The 21,534-nt window shown below is 50.4% G+C and overlaps 1 protein-coding gene across 1 annotated transcript in view; it reads right to left on the reverse strand.

Annotated features, from left to right (window-relative positions):
• The window catches only part of RAD54L (RAD54 like), a 59,018-nt gene that overhangs the window by 15,158 nt on the left and 22,326 nt on the right, over window positions 1-21,534 (reverse strand). The window contains exons 7-12 of the mRNA XM_088471627.1: window positions 11,721-12,009; window positions 11,352-11,476; window positions 2,778-2,928; window positions 2,493-2,619; window positions 1,623-1,697; window positions 1,334-1,464 (exon numbers count right to left, since the gene is read on the reverse strand). Of these exons, the coding sequence (XP_088327753.1) occupies window positions 1,334-1,464; window positions 1,623-1,697; window positions 2,493-2,619; window positions 2,778-2,928; window positions 11,352-11,476; window positions 11,721-12,009 (898 nt within the window). The remainder of the gene's footprint in view (window positions 1-1,333; window positions 1,465-1,622; window positions 1,698-2,492; window positions 2,620-2,777; window positions 2,929-11,351; window positions 11,477-11,720; window positions 12,010-21,534) is intronic.

A 21,534-nucleotide genomic window follows, 5' to 3' on the forward strand; every position in this document is an offset into this window, starting at 1 on the left:
TCCACTTCTAAACTCTCACTTTAGTAAATATACCCATAAGGGGTACATTTACGAAGATGGGAGTTCTATTAAGAAGTGATGTTACCCATAGCAACCAATCAGATTCCAGGTATTATCTTCTAGAAGGTTCTAGATAAATGAGAGGTAGAATCTGAGTGGTTGTTATGGGCAACATCACTTCTTAACAGAACTCTCATTTAGTAAATATACCCCTAAGTGTGTTCTTAATGTGCGATACTCCGGATAGATGTGGCCACACTGCATGCTCAGAAATAAATGTGCGCATTCAGACTTGGCCGCATCGTTCCTATCCATCGGCCTGTGAGAGTCGCCGTCATCACCATCAGCGCAATTGCACCAGTCCTATATCTGTGGCTAGAGAGCCGTCTGATATACGCTTAGTTCTGAAAAGCCTGCAGTTCTGCCTATACACTCACAGCACTCGCTGGAAATAATTTGCCTACATGCGAATGCCCAATTGCTGTCCAGTTTCACCCACAAGTGGAGCTGCGCATGACACTGGCCTGTAGCTGCTCGGCGTTATGTATGCTCAGCTATGGAGCACGCACAGTACGTAGATCCATCACCAAAGCAGATTTATATGCAATTCCAAGCCAGCCCCTGAATGCATTCTCTAAGTGCAGTTCTTATATTCTGGCTTTGTGAATAGGGATATACAGTTCCTGCACACAGCACCTTACACTGAGTGTATCCTCTTTGTGTGGTACTAATTCTGGGGTCCAGTCTAAGTCAGACACAGCTGCGTCCGTGTCTTTTGCTGGTCGCCCGTCTGTGACTATGCAAAGCCCTCCCTAGTGTACATCAGTGTGTACGAACGTGCAAGGACCCACTATCCGCGTCTGTAGATGCTGAATACCGATTGGTGCACACAACCACTTCCGATACGCCCGCGACACTCCCATAACATGCCCATCGGACGGACCATTCCATGTGCGTCTGTATAGCCACCTCCCAGTCACTGTCCAGGAATATACAATACACTTCTGTGTGTATGCATCTGACCGCAACTGTGACTCTTTACGAGCGCAATCGGGACATATGCACGGTGCCACTTAAGACACATGCGCAGCTACGTCCGACATCACCAGTACGTGCAACTCAGAATCAGGCCCTCTGGCTGTGTAGAGTAATACAGTTCCTGCACAAAGCACTTGACATGGAGACTCACTGGATCTGCACATGGAGTATACAGTTCCTGCACGCAGCATTTAACACTGAGTATTTTCTGTGTGTGTTATTCTGGAATTGCACATGGAGTATACATTTCCTGCACACAGCACCTGACAGTGTATTCTTTATGTGCGGTACTTACGATTACAAAGCTTTTTCAGAGAGGTGATGGAGGACAGGGAGGAAACGCTCATTTTGCCTGATGTCAGCTCCTCTGCTGGTTTTGCTTGTTTTAGGAATAATTTGTATAGTTCGGATTGTAGCGGCGTCAACCTGGAACACAACACACAAAGTCGTCAACCCTGTATGTAATAAGGACTACTCTCTGCAGCGGAGGGGTCTACAGCGTACAAGAGCCTTGTCTAATGTGCAGGAACAGACCCCCACTGGGGCCTGTCCCAAGAGATAGATTTATACATGGAAATATTTACCTGCAGCAAACCACTTGTTCTATCTTGACAGGCAGGTACTTGGAGAGGATATCGGATGTTCTTCTTATGAGACACCTAGAACATGCAATAATCTATGTTCCAATCATACAGGATACAACAAATATAACGCAGACAGCAAACACCCCAGACTGTATAAAGATAGAGGCTCAGACACACTAGAGGCGGAGCCAGAAATCGGCATGTTATGTGGCACCTCCCCAGGAATGTCTGGGCATCTCTATGGCTCCATGCTTCCCTGGTCCAGCCATCAGTATCTCTGGAGGTAGTAGCGGCAGTGCCACATAGACTGGAGACCCTGGCACAAGAGACCGCAGCCTAGTCACCAAGTAAGAATTCACATAGTTAATGTTCATTTGCATAGTTACTGTATTGTTCAGCTGTTCATTGTTAAAGTAAGCCATAAACTGTAGCACTACCCCTGTAACTTGTAATCTACACACGTTCTATTTGCATTTTAAAGCTACAATGCTCTTTCATATTTCAGTGATTTGCATGTGCCCTAGGGTTTAATATAGCTTATGGTGTGTGTGTGTATATATATATATATATATATATATATATATATATATATATATATATATATATACACACACACACACACACGGCTTTAGGACGTGCATGAAGCTGTATATAAAACCACAGCTTTTCTTCACAATGCATATTACAGTAATAAAGTGAGGAAGGTAGGGTAGGGAACTAATACTGTCTGGGGGAAATCAAGTAATAGGGAAGCGAGGGTTAGATAAAGAAGGGACCTATCATTTCTGGTGGGAGCCCAGAACCCTCAGATTCCTGATCAGTGCCTTTGGGATACAACCTGGCGCCCTCAGAATATAGACTGTAACGAACCTGTTTACAACACCAATCAGCTCTTTCAGCTTCTCTTCGCCTTTTTCTCGGTCGGCATCGCTGGCGTCAGCATCTCTGCCTTTTAGGATGGGGACTTCAAAACGTTTCTTAAACTCCTGGGCTGTCCCTGTAGACAGGGTATAAATAATGGCATTAGCCAAGAGGGAGGGTGATGCCTCCTGTCCATTTCGTGCCACAGCAAAGCGCATGTGTCATTTCAGTGCCTACCGTGCTTAGTATTAGGACACAATGAAGATGTTGTAGTAAGACTGCGGAATCTCTTACCAAGGATCCCGGCATTGACGAAGTGAACTAAGCTGAAGTATTCCAGTAGGTCGTTCTGAATGGGGGTTCCGGAGATGAGGACTCGCCGAGAGGTCTTGAGGCTGTTTAGGGCTTGATAGGTTTGGTTTTCGGAGTTCTTCAGTCTATGACCCTGCAACAGTCATATTAGGTTCTTCAGCTTCACCAACAACATAGCAAAGGAAAGTTCAGATAGAACGTAACCATGGCACAGGCCTCAGTTCCTTTGTCATTTATAGAATAAATACAGCATAAATGGCAGCTTGAACAGCTGGCAGATAAATGTTTCCTGGAAATAAGCCACATCTCCATTCCTTGGCACTATGCTGAGGTGTTAGGGGATCCCCCAGTGGGTTTGGTAAGTAGAATTGAAGAGATGGAGAAGTTGTGTACAGAATGATCATGAATGCTGGGAGAGACCAGAGAGTCACTGTGAACTTGGTGACAGCCTACAGAGCATGTGACAGGCCAAAAGAGAAGTGTATCCCATGCAATCCGAATCCATCCCCGCGCTGATGGCCCCCCGAAAAATATGAGATATGGTAAGAACTTACCTTTGTTATCTCTATTTCTACGAAGTCCATAGGGTTCCACAGGATACCTTGGGGTATAGGTGTGACGTCAGTCATCGGGCACCATAGAGTTAAGCTTTCAGCCTCCATGGATGCACTAGGGTCCCCCTCCTATACCCCGCCCCCGAGCCAAGGCATCTCAGTTTTGTACCAAGCCATAGGCCGGAGGAGGAGAAGGAAGAGAGAGAAAGAAGATCTGGATACACACAAGAATCACACTCTCACCAGAGCGAGACGGAAAAACCGGTGACCAGAGCAAAGCCCATCTGCAGCACAGGTGCGACAGGGCGGGAGTCCTGTGGAACCCTATGGACTTCGTAGAAATAGAGATAACAAAGGTAAGTTCTTACCAGATCTCATATTTTCTACTTCAGGGTCCATAGGCTATCCACAGGATACCTTGGGGATGTCCCAAAGCAGTATCCTTTAAGGGTGGGGACGCTCCTGTGCTGAAAGGAGAATCCGCCGCCCGAAGGAAGCATCCTGAGAGGCGAAGGTGTCAAACCTGTAATACCTCACGAAGGTATGGACAGAGGACCAAGTAGCAGCCTTGCAGATCTGGACTGCAGAGGCACCACGTCGAGCTGCCCACGAAGGACCCACAGACCTAGTGGAATGAGCCTTCAGAGAAGGAGGAACCGGCAGACCTTCATGAAGATAAGCTTCAGAAATAGCCATACGAATCCAGGCTGCCAAAGTTTGCTTTGAAGCAGGCCAACCCTTTTTATGGAAGCCATAGAGGACAAACAAGGCGTCCGACTTCCTAAACGAAGAAGTGCGGTCAACATAAGTCCTTAAGGCCCGCACAACATCCAAAGTGGCCTCACTCACTGAAAGGCCAGGTGAGTTAAAGGCAGGAACAACTATTTCCTCGTTAACATGAAACTGGGAAACAACTTTGGGAAGAAAATCAGGCAGAGTGCGGAGCACTGCCCTGTTCCCATGAAAAATCAAGAAAGGGGGTCTACAAGAAAGCCCCTAAATCAGAAACACGTCTGGCCGAAGCTATGGCCAGAAGGAAAACAGTCTTAGCTGTTAGCCATTTAAGATCCACTGAGCCCAGTGGTTCAAACGGCGGTCCCTGGAGAGCCCTCAGGACCTCAGCCAAATCCCAAGGCGCCACAGGTGGAACAAAGGGTGGCTGAATGCGGAGAACACCTTGCATAAAGGTGCGCACATCCGGGATTGTAGCAATCCTACGGTGAAACCAGACAGACAGGGCCGAAACCTGTACCTTCAAAGAAGCAAGGCGAAGCCCATGATCTAGTCCCGCTTGTAGGAAGGCGAGTATCCGATACAGACGAAACTCCCGCGGTTCATTATCTCTCGGAAGACACCACTGGAAGAACGTATGCCACACGCGATGGTATATCCTCGCGGAAGACGGTTTCCGAGCTCGTAACATGGTACGCACTACAGAGCTGGAAAACCCCCTGGACCTCAACATGGCTGTCTCAACAGCCACGCCGTCAAAGACAGCCGAGTCAGGTCCGGGTGAAGACAAGGACCCTGCGACAGAAGTTCCGGTCGTAGCGGCAACCGCAGAGGACTGTCCACGGACAGACCCTGAAGGTCTGAGAACCAGTGCCGTCTGGGCCACGCGGGAGCTATCAACAGGAGCGTCCCTCCTTCCTGTTTGAATTTCCAGATTACCCGTGGAAGAAGGGAAACCGGAGGAAAAAGGTAAGCGAACCGGAACGTCCACCGATCGGACAGAGCATCCACCAGAGACGCCTTTTCGTCTCTTGTGCGAGACCCATACACCGGCAACTTGTTGTTGCGCCGGGATGCCATGAGGTCGATCTCTGGAAGACCCCACTTGTCCACCAGCAGTTGAAAAACGTCCGGGTGCAGGGACCATTCCACCGGATGAACGTCCTGGCGACTGAGAAAGTCCGCCTCCCAATTTAGCACTCCCGGGATGAAGACAGCTGATATGGCCGGAAGATTGCGCTCCGCCCATACCAGGATCCGAGACACCTCTACGAGAGCCGCCCGACTTCGGGTTCCTCCTTGCCGGTTTATGTAGGCCACGGTGGTAGCGTTGTCCGACTGGACCTGCACTGGGCGACCCTGGAGAACCCGATGTGCCTGCTGGAGGGCATTGAAGACCGCTCGGAGTTCCAAGATATTTATTGGAAGCTCCGCTTCTGTCGGAGTCCACCTGCCCTGGAACAAGTGTGGACCCGAAACTGCTCCCCAGCCCCGAAGACTGGCGTCCGTTGTCAACAGGACCCAATTTGGTACCCAGAACGGACGTCCCTTGTTGAGATGGGTCGTCTGCAACCACCAGGCAAGGGACAGGCGAACCTCCGGGGTGAGCACTATCGTCTGGGATTTTAGAGACTGAGGCAGCCCGTTCCACTTGGACAGGATCAGGTGCTGCAGAGGTCTGGAGTGAAACTGGGCATATTCCACAATGTCGAACACCGACACCATGGAGCCCAGTAACCTCATCGCCGAGTGTAGAGACACACGGCGGCTGTGCAGACAACTGCGCACCCTCGACTGTAAAGCAGAGATCTTTTCCCCCGTCACAAAGATCCTCTGCTGTCCCGAGTCCAATAAGGCAGAATCCGCCGAGACGGGATTAGAGTGGACTTCTGCCAGTTTATTAACCAGCCGTGCCGTTGCAGTAGCGCAATGGTCAGGTCCAAGTGGCGCAGAAGGAGCTCCGGAGATCCTGCAACTAATAAAAGGTCGTCCAAGTACGGCAACATGCGGACTCCCTGCAGCCGCAGAGAAGCCGCCATGACCGCCATCACCTTGGTGAACACACGCGGTGCTGTCGCCAGGCCAAAAGGCAACGCCCGAAACTGAAAGTGGTCGCTGCGGATTGCAAACCTGAGGAACTGTTGATGGCGCAAAAGAATAGGGACATGCAGGTAAGCGTCCTGTATGTCCAATGACACCATGTAGTCCCCAGGTTCCAGCGCCAGAATGATGGACCGTAGAGTCTCCATCCGAAACTTCGGCACCCCCAAAAACTTGTTGAGAGCTTTGAGGTTGAGAATCGGACGATACGACCCATTGGGTTTCTGCACCAAAAAGAGATTGGAATAGAAACCCTGGCCCCTCTGGGAGAATGGAACAGGCACTATAACTCCAGCCTGGAGCATAGTGTGCAAGACCTTCCGCAGCTCCGTGGCCTTGTTCCGGTCTGATGGTAGACCCGTGGTGAAAAATCGAGCCGGGGGTCTGTGCCGGAAAGAGAGGGTATACCCGTGGGAGACCACCTCGAGAACCCAAGTGTCTGTCGTGGTGACCGACCAACACCGGGCGAACTGCAGCAGGCGGCCTCCCACTTTGGGATCCCCCAAAGGGAGGCCCGGACCGTCAGGCCGCAGGCTTGTCATCTGGCTTAGGGGCCGGACGTCTAGTACTCCAGGCCTGCTTCCGGGGCTTGGCCGATTTCTTGGGACCAGCCTGTCGGGGAAAAGACTGTGGGGTTTGGGCCTGCCCTGGGCCCTATAAGACCGAAAGGACGATAGTCCTGAACCAGAAGGAACAGCGGCCGACGGGAGACATGCCGATTTGGCTGCCGCCAGTGTGGTTACAATCTTGTCCAGATCTGGACCGAAGAGAACTTCTCCGTTAAAGGGCAACGCCTCCAAACCCTTTTTGGAATCAGCATCCGCCTTCCAGGATCGCAACCACAAGGTGCGACGAGCAGCCACCGCTGCTGAAGAAATTCGAGACACCAGGGTACTAATGTCGAAGGCCGCCTCGTTGATATAAGTGGCCGAATCACGGAGATTACCAATCAACTCCGCCTGTTCAGCCGGACAGTCGGAATTGAAGGACGCCTCCATCGAATCCGCCCAGCGCTCCGGCAACCCAGCAAATGGCCATAGCCGGCCGCGCTGCCCCCCCCCCCGCAAGGGAATAAGCGGACTTCAGGCAGATCTCTACCTTGCGGTCCGTAGCATCCTTAAGGGAGGACAAGGATGGCATTGGTAATGTGGCACTACGGACAAGACGTGTCACATGAGAATCCACCTGTGGAGGGGATTCCCACTTAGCAAAATAATTATCCGCGAACGGATAAGCCACCGACAGGCGCCACTGCGGCTGGTATCGCTTGCCGGCTGTTTACACGCCTCCTCTAAATGGTCCCCCAACTGACCCGAAAGAGGAAAGACTGTGGCGTCACCCTTCACATCCTTAAAAAAGGCATACTTGGATTTAGCCGGTGGGGGAACTCTGTCCTCAATCACCAAGGCTGTGCGGACTGGCCGAATAAGTCCAGGAATATACACCTTGGACCTAGCGTCTGCGTCCTTAGTATGGAGAGGTTCCTGATCGTAAGGATCCAGAATCTCCCCATCATCAGACGTCCCTTCGTCATCCTCATAAGGAGCCGACAGAGACGCCACCGGCCGTTTATGTGGCCGCACCACAGCCTCCCCTTGCAACACATCCGACAAGTGCTGTACAGAACTCGTCAGGGAGTTAACCCACGCCGGCTCCTGAGAAACCGGGAGAGGGGAAATAGGGAGACTGCGGGGTACCACCAATTGTCTTGGGAAACCCTGCATGGGTGACGACACCACTGATTGCTGGGACAAACCCATCTGCGTAAACGCGGGCTGCGGAGCTAACTGGCCCACTAAGGTTGTAAGCGCCTGAGCGAAACAAGCCCAGGGCGGCTCCTGTACCGGTGCTGTAACCATAATAGACCGCGCCATTGACAAACACTGCCGGCAGGGGCCCTCCGCGCTACCCTCCCCCTCCGCTAAAGGTACTTTACACGTAGTACACTGTAGCCGGAGAGGAAAGTCACTTTCAGACATGATGGTAGAAAGTATGTGACCCCTCTCACCAATTGATTTAAAAAGGCGAGAGACCACCCTGCAGCACTGCACCGCAAGGGCTTTAGCAGAAAGAACAGGGACAGTAACAAGGCTGACAGTCAGAAAAGGAAAGTACAGGCAGCAGCGCTAGCACAGTCACATACAATGCAAAGAAACTCAATTCCTGCACTAATCAGCGCTGATAAATCAACTACACAGAGTCTGGTAGGACACAGCGCTGCATACACAGACCTGACCACAGCGGAGGAGAGGTAAGCGGGGGGACCCAGACCACGATGCCTCCGTCCAGACTTGCAGCAGCGTTCACCATGCGTTCTCGAAGATGGCCGCCGAGGAGCAGAGAGGAGGCTGGCCTGGGGGAGAAGCACTGCTTCGGCGTGTTGCAGAGAGGGCTGTGTGCAGCGGGGGAGGCACCGGCTGTGAGACAGGGAAGGCGCGCTCCCCTGGCATGCATTTAACCCCCAGGACGCCACAGCGCTACCGCTCTGCTGCGGTCCGCTGTCCAAGGGGGGTAGTGGAAGCGCAGGTTATAAACCTGGCTCCACGCTGCAGCCAGTCCCCAGGGAGCCCCCTGCCTGGGGACTCTGGACCATGTAACAGCGGGGACCCACCGCGGGACCCCGCTGCTTACCTTGCTGTCCACCTTGATTCCGGCCATGGTCCGGAACATCTGGGGTCACCGCTAGCTGTGACCCCAGATGCTCACCAGCATCCCCGGATCGGCACCGGCGTTCTGGTACCGGCGGGGGTGTAGGGAAGACAGCATGGACGTCAGGACTGACTGTCCATGCTGTACTTCCAAACGTGCAGCCACAGCTGCATGTAGAAAACTTCAGGGGCTCTTCTTAGCCCCCACTCCAACAGGTGCACCCGACTCCGGCCGGGCACCAAACTAAACTGAGATGCCTTGGCTCGGGGGCGGGGTATAGGAGGGGGACCCTAGTGCATCCTGGGAGGCTGAAAGCTTAACTCTATGGTGCCCGATGACTGACGTCACACCTATACCCCAAGGTATCCTGTGGATACCCTATGGACCCTGAAGTAGAAATACAGATGTGTCCTCATACACCAAGAGTCTATACGCTAAATTGTGCTTCATATTCGTATCACATATGCAGGGAAACACCTAAGTGTACTAGTGACGCTGGCTGCGACTTTATCCGCACAGGAATTAGTTTTAAAATACAAAGGGCCGTATTCAATTTGAGGTAAAAAGCCGTTTCCGCGTGTTTTTGACGAGAACTTTTCGCCGATGACGTAATTTTCACCTGTTTTGGTTTTACCCCGTATTCAATTTGGAAGACTTTCGGCCTAGGCGGAAAATCAATGCAATAGGCGAAAAAGTTTCGCCTATGAATAGCAGGCGGAAAAAAGTGCAGAATTGGGGTTTTGGGGTGCAACGTTGCGGGAAGCCCCGTGCAGCCTTCAGACAGTCCCCCAAAGGTAATCTGTGACAAAAAAAAAAAAAAAACTCAAGCACACCCCCAAAAAAATCACTGAATTTAAGGGCGAAATAAAAAATGTTGTGGTACAAAGTTAAAAACTAGTGAACTTGACTCTGGGGGGGGTCCACAAGTATGCCCCAGGTGTTTTTTCATTGCAGGGGCTTGCAGCAGGTGGATTTTTCACTAATTCTTCAACTTCACTTTAGCAACTATTAAATATGCTGACCCCCATTTTCAAGTACCAAAAATTTGCTGGGATAAGTTATTTTCAGCAAAAAATACTCCTGAATACTATTCTGCATCACTTATACAAAAACGCTATTTAGCAGCTGTTGAACCCGTTTAAAAACATCAAATACCTTCAGCAAGTAAAAATCGGGGGGTACCATAGCTAACCCCCATGTCAGAGCATCTTTTGGGGGGTGTCAGGCTCATTTCCCCAAATCTGACAGTACTTTCCGCCTGTTCAAGTTTTGCCGGGTCCCATTTTCGTCTACTTTCAAATTGAATACGGCGATACGCGAACAATACTTTTCCGCCTGCTAAACAGGCGAAAAAGTATTGCGGCTTAGCTCAAATTGAATACGGCTCAAAGTGGCAGATGAAGCAGAACAGGACTCGGCGTGAGAATAAGTTGCGGCCGCTGCATCGTAGCACTTTGTACAGAGATTCAGACTCAGCCGCACACAGACGTACAAATGTCGCACATCACACTGATCAGTACAAGCTAGCAAAGTGCTTTTGTTGCTACCAGTTGCTTCATTTGTACGAATAAAAACGCACATTTTGAGTGAGAGAGGGGGGCTATTTGCCGCGATTTGAGCGACAGTGTATGAGGATACATCTGTAGGGATATGTTCATAGTAGGGATGCGTTCATATAAACACCCTTCGGTACTCCATTACTTTGTATACTGACGGTAATGTTCAGACTTCAGTGCCTACTGTACCACTAGGGGTGTCAGGGGTACCGTCCATTACTACAGAAGAATAAATCAGCTATATGTAAAAAGGTCCACTTGAAAGTATTTGTGGGGCAACACTGTCAGTTATTTTCTGGAATTAATTTAAATCTTTATCCATTTTTGCAAGTATGTTATAGTTAGACACTTTTACAATTGCACTGTGTGACCCCTTTATCTCTTTTTAATGTTGTTTATGGACTTATTTATACTGTTAATGTGAACCTAAAGTTTTACGCCACTGGCAATATACACCTTTTCTTTCTCTCTTTTTAGAGATGTGCAATCTGATATACTTCAGGGGCCATCTCACCATAAAGAGGACTGTACTTTATAATCTCAGTAATAATTTAGAACAATATCTACAGAATCTGTAATAACTTATCAGTAGGAATGTTAAACAGGTTACTAGCAACAACCATATATTACAACTAAGCAGAGACAAGCTTAGGCCGCATGTAAAGGCTCAGTAGACCCTAAGCAGCCATAGAGCTGACAGTTGCCCGTCACGTCCTTTATCCAGAGCACAATAAGTAACCACTGCTGGTTACTTATTTATATACACATTAGGAACCTCTGTATAGAGGATTTCCATGACCCTTTTCTTTATCAAATGCACACGGGAGAATACGAAGACCTGGGACCCCAATATCTGTAACATATCAATATTTTTCCCACTGTCACTCCCGTTATCACTCATTATGGGAAAAGTGGGACTTTTAGGAGACATAAAACAGCAAAAGACTATACATGCATGTGCTCACCTCATCACATATGACCAATCCCACGCTACCCTTATGTAGAACCTCCATGTGAAGGCGGAACGTCTCATAGGAGATTATAAGGATCGGTGAGGAGACCCGTGTCCCGTGCTGGTTCATAAAGCCAGCTAAAAGGGAAAGGGAAAAACATTCCTTACTATTATTACATGTAAAGTCTATTCAGGGAAATAAGGTTCTGCAGTCCGAGGAGGAGACCTAGCTTAGTGGCAGTAACAGCGATTGTGATGAGGTAATTCTTGGGGGTGGAGATTGTATATGAAGAGAGGGCACAATGCATATGGTGTTACAGACCGCTTAGCTTGGACGGGCACATAGAGTAACTATTATGGGAAAGGCAGACTTCGCACATACCTAGTTTCTGGTCAATCTCATTCTTAGAACCCCCATCGATGGCCAAGGGCTGAATCCTCCCCTCCAGCCATTTGCCTACTTCATTATACCAGTTCTTGACCAGGCTGGAGGGACACACCACTACGACCTTGTCAATTTCAGGCTTGAAGTCTGGGCTCTGTCTGAGAAGGGTCCACATGAGAGTAATACACTGCAGGGTCTTCCCCAATCCCATCTCATCTGCCATGATACAGCCGTGACTGCCGGTAATGCCTCTGCCGGTCACACACTCCCAAAGGAATTTCACGCCCTACAAGTTGGAGATCACATAGAAACTACATGCGTCAGAGCATCTCTGCAAGTCATATAAAAGGTTGGTTAGTAAATTTACAAAACAGCAAGTAATATTTTTGCCACTCTGCCAGTTAAAATAGCAAAAGGCTATCATACAGATACCAGTAATTTATAAATAATAGCTCATCACCCTCGAGCAAACCCTACCAGCAGGATAGGCATAGCCAAATTATTACTGTTAGTTTCCTTTCCTTATAATACTCCATGCATGAATGGGTTAATACCTTAGTCAGCTGAGTAGAAACGGGAAAAAGAAAATCCTGGAGGATAATAGTGTGACTCCTCCCACACCCCCGGAAAGTGTATAGTGTGACTCCTCCCATACCCCCGGAAGGTGTATAGTGTGACTCCTCCCACACCCTCGGAAGGTGTATAGTGTGACTCCTCCCACACCCCCGGAAGGTGTATAGTGTGACTCCTCCCACACCCCCAGAAAGTGTATAGTGTGACTCCTCCAACACCCCCGGAAGGTGTATAGTGTGACTCCTCCCACACCCCCGGAAAGTGTATAGTGTGACTCCTTCAACACCCCCGGAAGGTGTATAGTGTGACTCCTCCCACACCCCCAGAAAGTGTATAGTGTGACTCCTGCCACAACCCTGGAAGGTGTATAGTGTTATTCCTCCTACACCCCCAGAAGGTGTATAGTGCGACTCCTCCTACACCCCGAGAGGGTATATAGTGCGACTCCTCCTACACCCCCGGAAGGTGTATAGTGCGACTGCTCCTACAACCCTGGAAGATGTACAGTGCGACTCCTCCTACACCCCCAGAGTATATATATAGTGATTCCTCCTACAACCCTGGAAGGTATATAGTGTGACTCCTGCACTGATTGCATGTGGAAACGTCTTGCATAAATCATTTGATTGAACCACATTAGATCGAGAACTATTCTAAACCTCCCCGACGCTCTACCTACTGGGGAGATACTGGAAACATACTACAATCCATCTGTGAGATCCGGAATTGGACTTAGAACTGAACATTTAATACCCAGGAAGTGGTGAGCAACTTGACATCTTATGATCAGATTGTCATATTTTCATTTACCACCGGTATATACTGTAAAAGAGGTACATTTACCTGCTATGCATCTAATATGCAAATGAACACTGATAAGAGAGGAGCTCCTGTGTGGTTGGAGAAAAGAGTATCATCTGTGCAGTTACAGAGATTTGTATCACTTTTATTACAATGTTTTGTAGGGGATTTAGGTTTAATTACGTAAAGCAACTTTTAAATGATATACAACGCTGGTATTATATACTGTTATTTTATTTAATTAGTTCTGATTATTTATGTTAAGCGCCATAGCAAAATCCCTTTTTCTCACGTATTTTGTGTAGGACGGCAATCCGTTGGCTTCTTAAAGTGATTTACCAGCTAATTGGTGCTCTTAGGAATCACTTATATTTGGTGTATATAGTCACTTTGTAGGCTTTGGTCCTAGCAGGTCTTCCCTATTCCTGAATGACTGAAAAAGGCTGTTTGGATGTTGTCCCACCAATCGGCGAAAATGCCCAAGGACGCTGAAGTCTTGCGTCTCTGAAACATTAATGTGAAGATGATGAAGGAAAAATTTTATTTCTCCTCTCTTGTAGCAAATTATGGGATTCGCCTCTGGTGACGTGTAGAATGATTGTGAGGTTTCTCTACAACAAAAAGTCTTCAACAAATTGAAGTGCGATTATACGATTCTTTCATTGCGGGTCAGTCGATAATGGTGGTAACCAGACTAGAAATTCTGTCCTGAGAAGCTTCACACAGAAAATAAATTCCTTTTTGCATCATCTCAATTTATTTATTACATTTATTTTTTTTCTCTTGCATATCCCTATAAAGAGCTTGAAGTGCACTAGTTATTGGGAACCACAGCCATACTGGGCTCAAGTACTGTCCAGAAGAAACAAAGTTTCTTAAAGCAGCGTTAATTTTTTATTCTTTAGATCTCTATCTTCTAATGGAATAGTTATTCTTGTAGACAGGCTGGATACAGCTGCATTAATTATTGGCCCCGAGCACCACTTATAAGCTTCTTCACCCACAAATGGAAACATCCAGTTAATTCTCTCATAGCTGTCTGTGTGTCCCCATTCTTCATTAATACCCCTTTCAGACATACCGAGAATCCCGGGAATTTGGCCTGCCTCAGCCAAATTCCCAGGTTGCCGCGTATGTCTGACAGGTACCTACCCGGGAACACGTTACCGGGTAGCCGACCTTTCAATCGACCAGGGAATTTCCCGTGACTTAAGTCCCAGGAAATTACCCTGCTTATGTCTGAATGGTGCTACCCGGGAGCTCAGTGCTGCTGCTTGGAGTTGCCAGCGTGGACGTTCAGCGCTGCTGCTTTCAGTTGGCAGCGCAGAGCGCCTTATAGGACGCTCAGCGCTGCTGCTCACCACTCCCCCGCGTCGGGGCTGTGTCGCTGTAGATCGCGACACAGAGGACTCCAGCCGGACGTCAGGGACACCCGCCAGCGCTGGAGACCGCCGACAGGTCTCTGGCACAGCGGGCCGCCCACACTCCCGCTGGACCACCAGGGCAGTACATTAACGGAAGGGGTTTTATCTCTTCCCCATTGAGGAAGGGGGGGGGGGGAGGGGGGGTATGGCAAATAGGGGATAAAACAAATAATTTCTTAATAAAATAAAAAAAAAGAAAATAGCTGGATTGGGAGGCTGCCTGATGCATTTTGATGACCTCATCAGCGGCAGCCGGAGAGGGGATAGGCTAGGAGGGGCAGACGGCAGAGGAGAGGCAGGTAATCTAAAAAAAACCTGCTCTTGTCTGAAAGGGGTCTTCCTGGGAATTTCCTGGGTAGACGCTTTAGTGTGAAAGTGGGGTCTTGACCAAATACCCGGGAATTTGCCCAGGATAAAATTCCCGGGTCTGAGCAGGAAATTTTCTGGGTCGTATGTCTGAAAGGGGTATAAGTCTGTACTATAAACAATCTGCATTTTCTCTACTGATCACTAAAGGGTTGAACTTAGAAGCCAGGATTGGGGGCATCATGTATCCCTGTGGTTTTATTAATCTGTTTAAGAAAAACATTTACAACTTCAGGATTAAATTCATGTATTGATCTGGGTATCTTCTGCCCTTGTATAGTATATAAATCCTCCTTAGTGACAAATGTATCCCACATTGATGTCACTACCTAGGAAATCATGTCATTTGTTCAGGAGGGTGGGTTGGAGTTTCTTTGGGCTGAGGGATACAATCACACATAATGACCCCCATATACTGTAACCATCACATGCTGCACAAACCCGGCAATGAGTTTTCCTCCCTTCAACAGGTTCTGCAAGAGTACAGGGAAGGAAAATATTACTAACTAACCAACATCATTCTTAATGAAACAAACCTCAGAAGGGTCTCATCTAGGAATTCTACTCCAAGGGTGGGCTCAGGCTCCATGGTACAAGAATCCTTCTGGTGCGGTATTTCTAGGCAAGTTTACAAAGGGTACACAAGCTTTCTTGAGGTGCAATGTCATATAGGTATCGCTAAACAGGAAGAACAACAGCACGAATCCCCAGAGCCAAGTTTGTTACTTAAAGTATCAGGTAGCAGTCGGGAAGCCGACGGATGTAATCCCGACCGCCGGCTTCCCGACGGTCTAATCCCTGCAGTCATTAGAGCTACGCCGGGAGCCCGGCACCCGGCTTACCGATCGAAAATAAGCCGGGCGCGGACAGCCGAGGGGGGTGGGGGGGGGGGGGGGAAATTTAGGTTAGGGGCTCCCGGTGGGGATTTAGGGTTAGGCACCCCCCCCCCGGGAGGTTCGGGTTAGGCAGCCCCCCCAGGGGACATAGGTTCAAGCACACCTAAGGGAAGGTTAGGGTTAGGAGTACAATAGGGTTAGTAAATACTTACCTTTGGACGATCTGGATTTTCACCCCTGCCGGGCTGCCGCTGTCGGTATTTGAACCATGCGACCAGCGGTAAATCATACTGGTTCAAAAGTATCAGCTACCACCCCAGAGCGTCACACATTTCCCTGCTTGTACTGCCTGAGCTACCCCACCAGGACTCACTACGAATAGGTTGCATTACACTTAAGGTGCGTCATTCATCGTATCATCCCATTTGCTGTGCATGCAGGGCAGATCAGAAGATCCGAACGCCGACATACCTGTGGATGCAGTAGGGGGGAACGATATATCGGGCAGTCGCACACCAGATCGTGCAGTGTGTACGGGCCGTCCGATGTATCATGCTGTCGCATCTGCCGTCGATGGGTACACACATCGCCTAGGGTGTACCCAGCATTACACATGCCTTACTCAGCTAGAGAGGGAGATAAGGACAGTGGTGAAGGCGGAGGTGCTTCCTTTATCCTTTTTGTAATCAGCTGACCAAGGTGATCACACATTTGTGAATGGCGGCCATGGAGTTGAAAATGAAATACATGTTACTATGACTGGTTCTTAGGGAGCTTGAAGGAACCTCAGGAGGGCTCTTTTGGGACACAATATGATCGCAGTTATAGTTTTCTAAATGCTCGACATGCCATTAAAGCTTCAAATAATATGAGATATGGTAAGAACTTACCCTTGTTATCTCTATTTCTACGAAGTCCATAGGGTTCCACAGGATACCTTGGGGTATAGGTGTGACGTCAGTCGCAGGGCACCAAAGAGTTAAGCTTTCAGCCTCCCAGGATGCACTAGGTCCCCCTCCTATACCCCGCCCCCGGGCCAAGGCACCTCAGTTAGTTACCAAGCCATAGGCCGGAGGAGGAGAAGGAAGAGAGAGAACAAAGATCTGGACACATACAAGAATCACATTCTCACCAGAGGGAGACGGAAAACCGGTGACCAGAGCAAAGCCCATCTGCAGCACAGGTGCGACAGGGCGGGAGTCCTGTGGAACCCTATGGACTTCGTAGAAATAGAGATAACAAGGGTAAGTTCTTACCATATCTCATATTTTCTACTTCAGGGTCCATAGGGTATCCACAGGATACCTTGGGGATGTCCCAAAGCAGTATCCTTTAAGGGTGGGGACGCTCCTGTGCAGAAAGGAGAATCCGCCGCCCGAAGGAAGCATCCTGAGAGGCGAAGGTGTCAAACCTGTAATACCTCACGAAGGTATGGACAGAAGACCACGTAGCAGCCTTGCAGATCTGAACTGCCGAGGCACCACGTCGAGCTGCCCACGAAGGACCCACAGACCTAGTGGAATGAGCCTTCAGAGAAGGAGGGACCGGTAGGCCTTCATGAAGATAAGCTTCAGAAATAGCCATACGGATCCAGGCTGCCAAAGTTTGCTTTGAAGCAGGCCAACCCTTTTTACGGAAGCCAAAGAGGACAAACAAAGCGTCCGACTTCCTAAACGAAGAAGTGCGGTCAACATAAGTCCTTAAGGCCCGCACAACATCCAAAGAGGCCTCACCCACGGAAAGACCCGGTGAGTTAAAGGCCGGAACAACTATTTCCTCGTTAATATGAAACTGGGAAACAACTTTGGGAAGAAACTCGGGCCGAGTGCGGAGCACTGCCCTGTTCCCATAAAAAACCAAGAAAGGGGGTCTACAAGAAAGAGCCCCTAACTCAGAAACACGTCTGGCCGAAGCAATGGCCAGAAGGAAAACAGTCTTAGCTGTTAGCCATTTAAGATCCACTGAGCCCAGTGGTTCAAACGGCGGTCCTTGGAGAGCCCTCAGGACCACAGCCAAATCCCAAGGCGCCACAGGTGGAACAAAGGGCGGCTGAATGCGGAGAACACCCTGCATAAAGGTGCGCACATCCGGGATTGTAGCAATCCTACGGTGAAACCAGACAGATAGGGCCGAAACCTGTACCTTCAAAGAAGCAAGGCGAAGCCCATGATCTAGTCCCGCTTGCAGGAAGGCGAGAATCCGAGACAGACGAAACTCCCGCGGTGCATAACCTCTCGGTCGACACCACTGGAAGAACGTATGCCACACGCGATGGTATATCCTCGCGGAAGACGGTTTCCGAGCTCGTAACATGGTACGCACCACAGAGCTGGAAAACCCCCGGGACCTCAGCATGGCCGTCTCAACAGCCACGCCGTCAAAGACAGCCGAGTCAGGTCCGGGTGAAGGCAAGGACCCTGAGACAGAAGGTCCGGTCGTAGCGGCAACCGCAGAGGAATGTCCACGGACAGACCCTGAAGGTCTGAGAACCAGTGCCGTCTGGGCCACGCGGGAGCTATCAACAGGAGCGTCCCTCCTTCCTGTTTGAATTTCCGGATTACCCGTGGAAGAAGGGAGACCGGAGGGAACAGGTATGCGAACCGGAACGTCCACCGGACGGACAGAGCATCCACCAGAGACGCCCCTTCGTCTCTTGTGCGAGACCCGTACACCGGCAACTTGTTGTTGTGCCGGGACGCCATGAGGTCGATTTCTGGAAGACCCCACCTGTCCACCAGTAGTTGAAAAACGTCCGGGTGCAGGGACCATTCCCCCGGATGAACGTCCTGGCGACTTAGAAAGTCCGCCTCCCAATTGAGCACTCCCGGGATGAAGACCGCTGATATGGCCGGAAGATTGCGCTCCGCCCAAACCAGGATCCGAGAGACCTCTACGAGAGCCGCCCGACTGCGAGTTCCTCCTTGCCTGTTTATGTAGGCCACGGTGGTAGCATTGTCCGACTGGACCTGCACCGGGCGACCCTGGAGAAACCGCTGTGCCTGCTGGAGAGCATTGAAGACCGCACGGAGTTCCAAGATATTTATTGGAAGCTCAGCTTCTGTCGGCGTCCACCTGCCCTGGAACCAGTGTGGACCCGAAACTGCTCCCCAGCCCCGAAGACTGGCGTCCGTTGTCAACAGGACCCAATTTGGAACCCAGAACGGACGTCCCTTGTTGAGGTGGGTCGTCTGTAACCACCACGTAAGGGACAGGCGAACCTCCTGAGTGAGCACAATCGTCTGGGACTTCAGAGACTGAGTCAGCCCGTTCCACTTGGACAGGATCAGGTGCTGCAGAGGTCTGGAGTGAAACTGGGCGTATTCCACCATGTTGAACACCGACACCATGGAGCCCAGTAACCTCATCGCCGAGTGTAAGGACACCCGGCGGCTGTGCAGACAACTGCGCACCCTTGACTGTAAAGCAGAGATCTTGTCCTCCGTCACGAAGATCCTTTGCTGTCCCGAGTCCAATAAGGCTCCAAGATGCAGAATCCTCCGAGACGGGATTAGAGTGGACTTCTGCCAGTTGATTAGCCAGCCGTGCCGTTGCAGCAGTGCAATGGTCAGGTCCAAGTGGCGTAACAGGAGCTCTGGAGATCCTGCCACCAATAACAGGTCGTCCAAATACGGCAACATGCGGACTCCCTGCAGCCGCAGAGAAGCCGCCATGACCGCCATCACCTTGGTGAAAACACGTGGTGCTGTTGCCAGGCCAAAAGGTAACGCCCGAAACTGGAAGTGGTCGCTGCTGATTGCAAACCTGAGGAACTGTTGATGGCGCCAAAGAATAGGGACATGCAGGTAAGCGTCCTGTATGTCCAATGACACCAAGTAGTCCCCAGGTTCCAGCGCCAGAATGATGGACCGTAGGGTCTCCATCCGAAACTTCGGGACCCGCAAAGACTTGTTGAGTGCTTTGAGGTTGAGAATCGGACGATATGACCCATTGGGTTTCTGTACCAAAAATAGATTTGAATAGAAACCCTGGCCCCTCTGGGAGAATGGAACCGCCACTATAACTCCAGCCTGGAGCATAGTGTGCAATACCTTCCGCAGCTCCGTAGCCTTGTTCCGGTCTGATGGGAGACCCGTGGTGAAGAAGCGAGCCGGGGGTCTGTGCCGGAAGGAGAGGGCGTATCCGTGGGAAACCACCTCCAGAACCCAAGTGTCTGTCGTAGTGGTCGACCAACACTGGGCGAACTGTAGCAGGCGGCCTCCCACCCTGGGATCCCCCAAAGGGAGGCCCGGACCGTCAGGCCGCAGGCTTGTCATCTGGCTTGGGGGCCGGACGTCTGGTACTCCATGCCTGCTTCCGGGGCTTGACCGATTTCTTAGGGCCAGCCTGTCGAGGAAACGACTGTGGTTTGGGCCTGCCCTGGGCCCTAGATGACCGAAAGGACGATGGTCCCGAACCAGAAGGAGCAGCGGCCGACGGGAGACAGGCAGATTTGGCTGCCGCCAGCGTGGCCACAATCTTATCCAGATCCGGACCGAAGAGAACTTCTCCGGTAAACGGCAACGCTTCCAGACCTTTCTTGGAATCTGCGTCCGCCTTCCAGGATCGCAGCCACAAGGTGCGACGAGCAGCTACCGCTGCTGAAGAAATTCTAGACACCAGAGTACTAATGTCTAGAGCCGCCTCGTTGATGTAGGTGGCCGAATCACGGAGATTGCCAATCAACTCCGCCTGATCGGCCGGACAGTCGGATTCAAAAGAAGCCTCTAATGAATCCGCCCAGCGCTCCATCGCTCTGGCAACCCAGCAAATGGCCATAGCCGGCCGTGCTGCCCCCCCTGCAAGGGAATAAGCGGACTTCAGGCAGATTTCTACCTTGCGGTCCGTAGCATCCTTAAGGGAGGACATGGATGGCATCGGCAATGTGGCACTACGGACAAGACGGGTCACGTGAGAATCCACCTGTGGAGGGGATTCCCACTTCGCAAAATAATTATCCGCGAACGGATAAGCCACCGCCAGGCGTCTGTGCGGCTGGTATCTTTTGCCAGGTTGTTTCCACGCCTCCTCTAAATGGTCCACCAACTGACCCGAAAGAGGAAAGACTGTGGCATCGCCCTTCACATCTTTGAAAAAGGCATACTTAGATTTAGCCGCTGGGGGAACTTCGTCCTCAATCACCAAGGCTGTGCGGACCGCCCGAATAAGTCCAGGAATATATACTTTGGACTTAGCATCAGCGTCCTTAGTATGGAGAGGTTCCTGATCGTAAGGATCTAGAATCTCCCCATCATCAGACGTCCCTTCGTCATCCTCATAAGGAGCGGACAGAGACGCCACCGGCCTTTTATGAGACCGCATCACAGACTCCCCTTGCAACACATCCGACAAGTGCTGTACAGAACTCGTCAGGGAGTTAACCCACGCTGGCTCCTGAGAACCCGGGAGCGGGGAAATAGGGAGACTGTGGGGTACCACCAATTGTCGTGGGAACCCCTGCATGGGTGACGACACCACAGACTGCTGGGACAAACCCATCGGAGTAAACGCGGGCTGCGGAGCTAACTGGCCCACTAAAGCTGTTAACGCCTGAGCGAAACAAGCCCAGGGCGGCTCCTGTACCGGTGCTGTAACCGTAATAGGCCGCGCCATGGACAAACACTGCCGGCAAAGGCCCTCCGCGCTACCCTCCCCCTCCGCTAACGGTACTTTGCACGTGGTACACTGTAGCCGGAGGGGAAAATCACTTTCAGACATGATGGCACCACGTATGTGACCTCTCTCACCAATTAAGTATTAAATAGGCGAGAGACCACCCTGCAGCACCGCACCGCAAGGGCTTTAGCAGAAAGA

Source organism: Taudactylus pleione, unplaced genomic scaffold (assembly GCF_031769625.1).
Source record: "Taudactylus pleione unplaced genomic scaffold, aTauple2 ptg000115l, whole genome shotgun sequence".
NCBI classification, from domain to species: domain Eukaryota; kingdom Metazoa; phylum Chordata; class Amphibia; order Anura; family Myobatrachidae; genus Taudactylus; species Taudactylus pleione.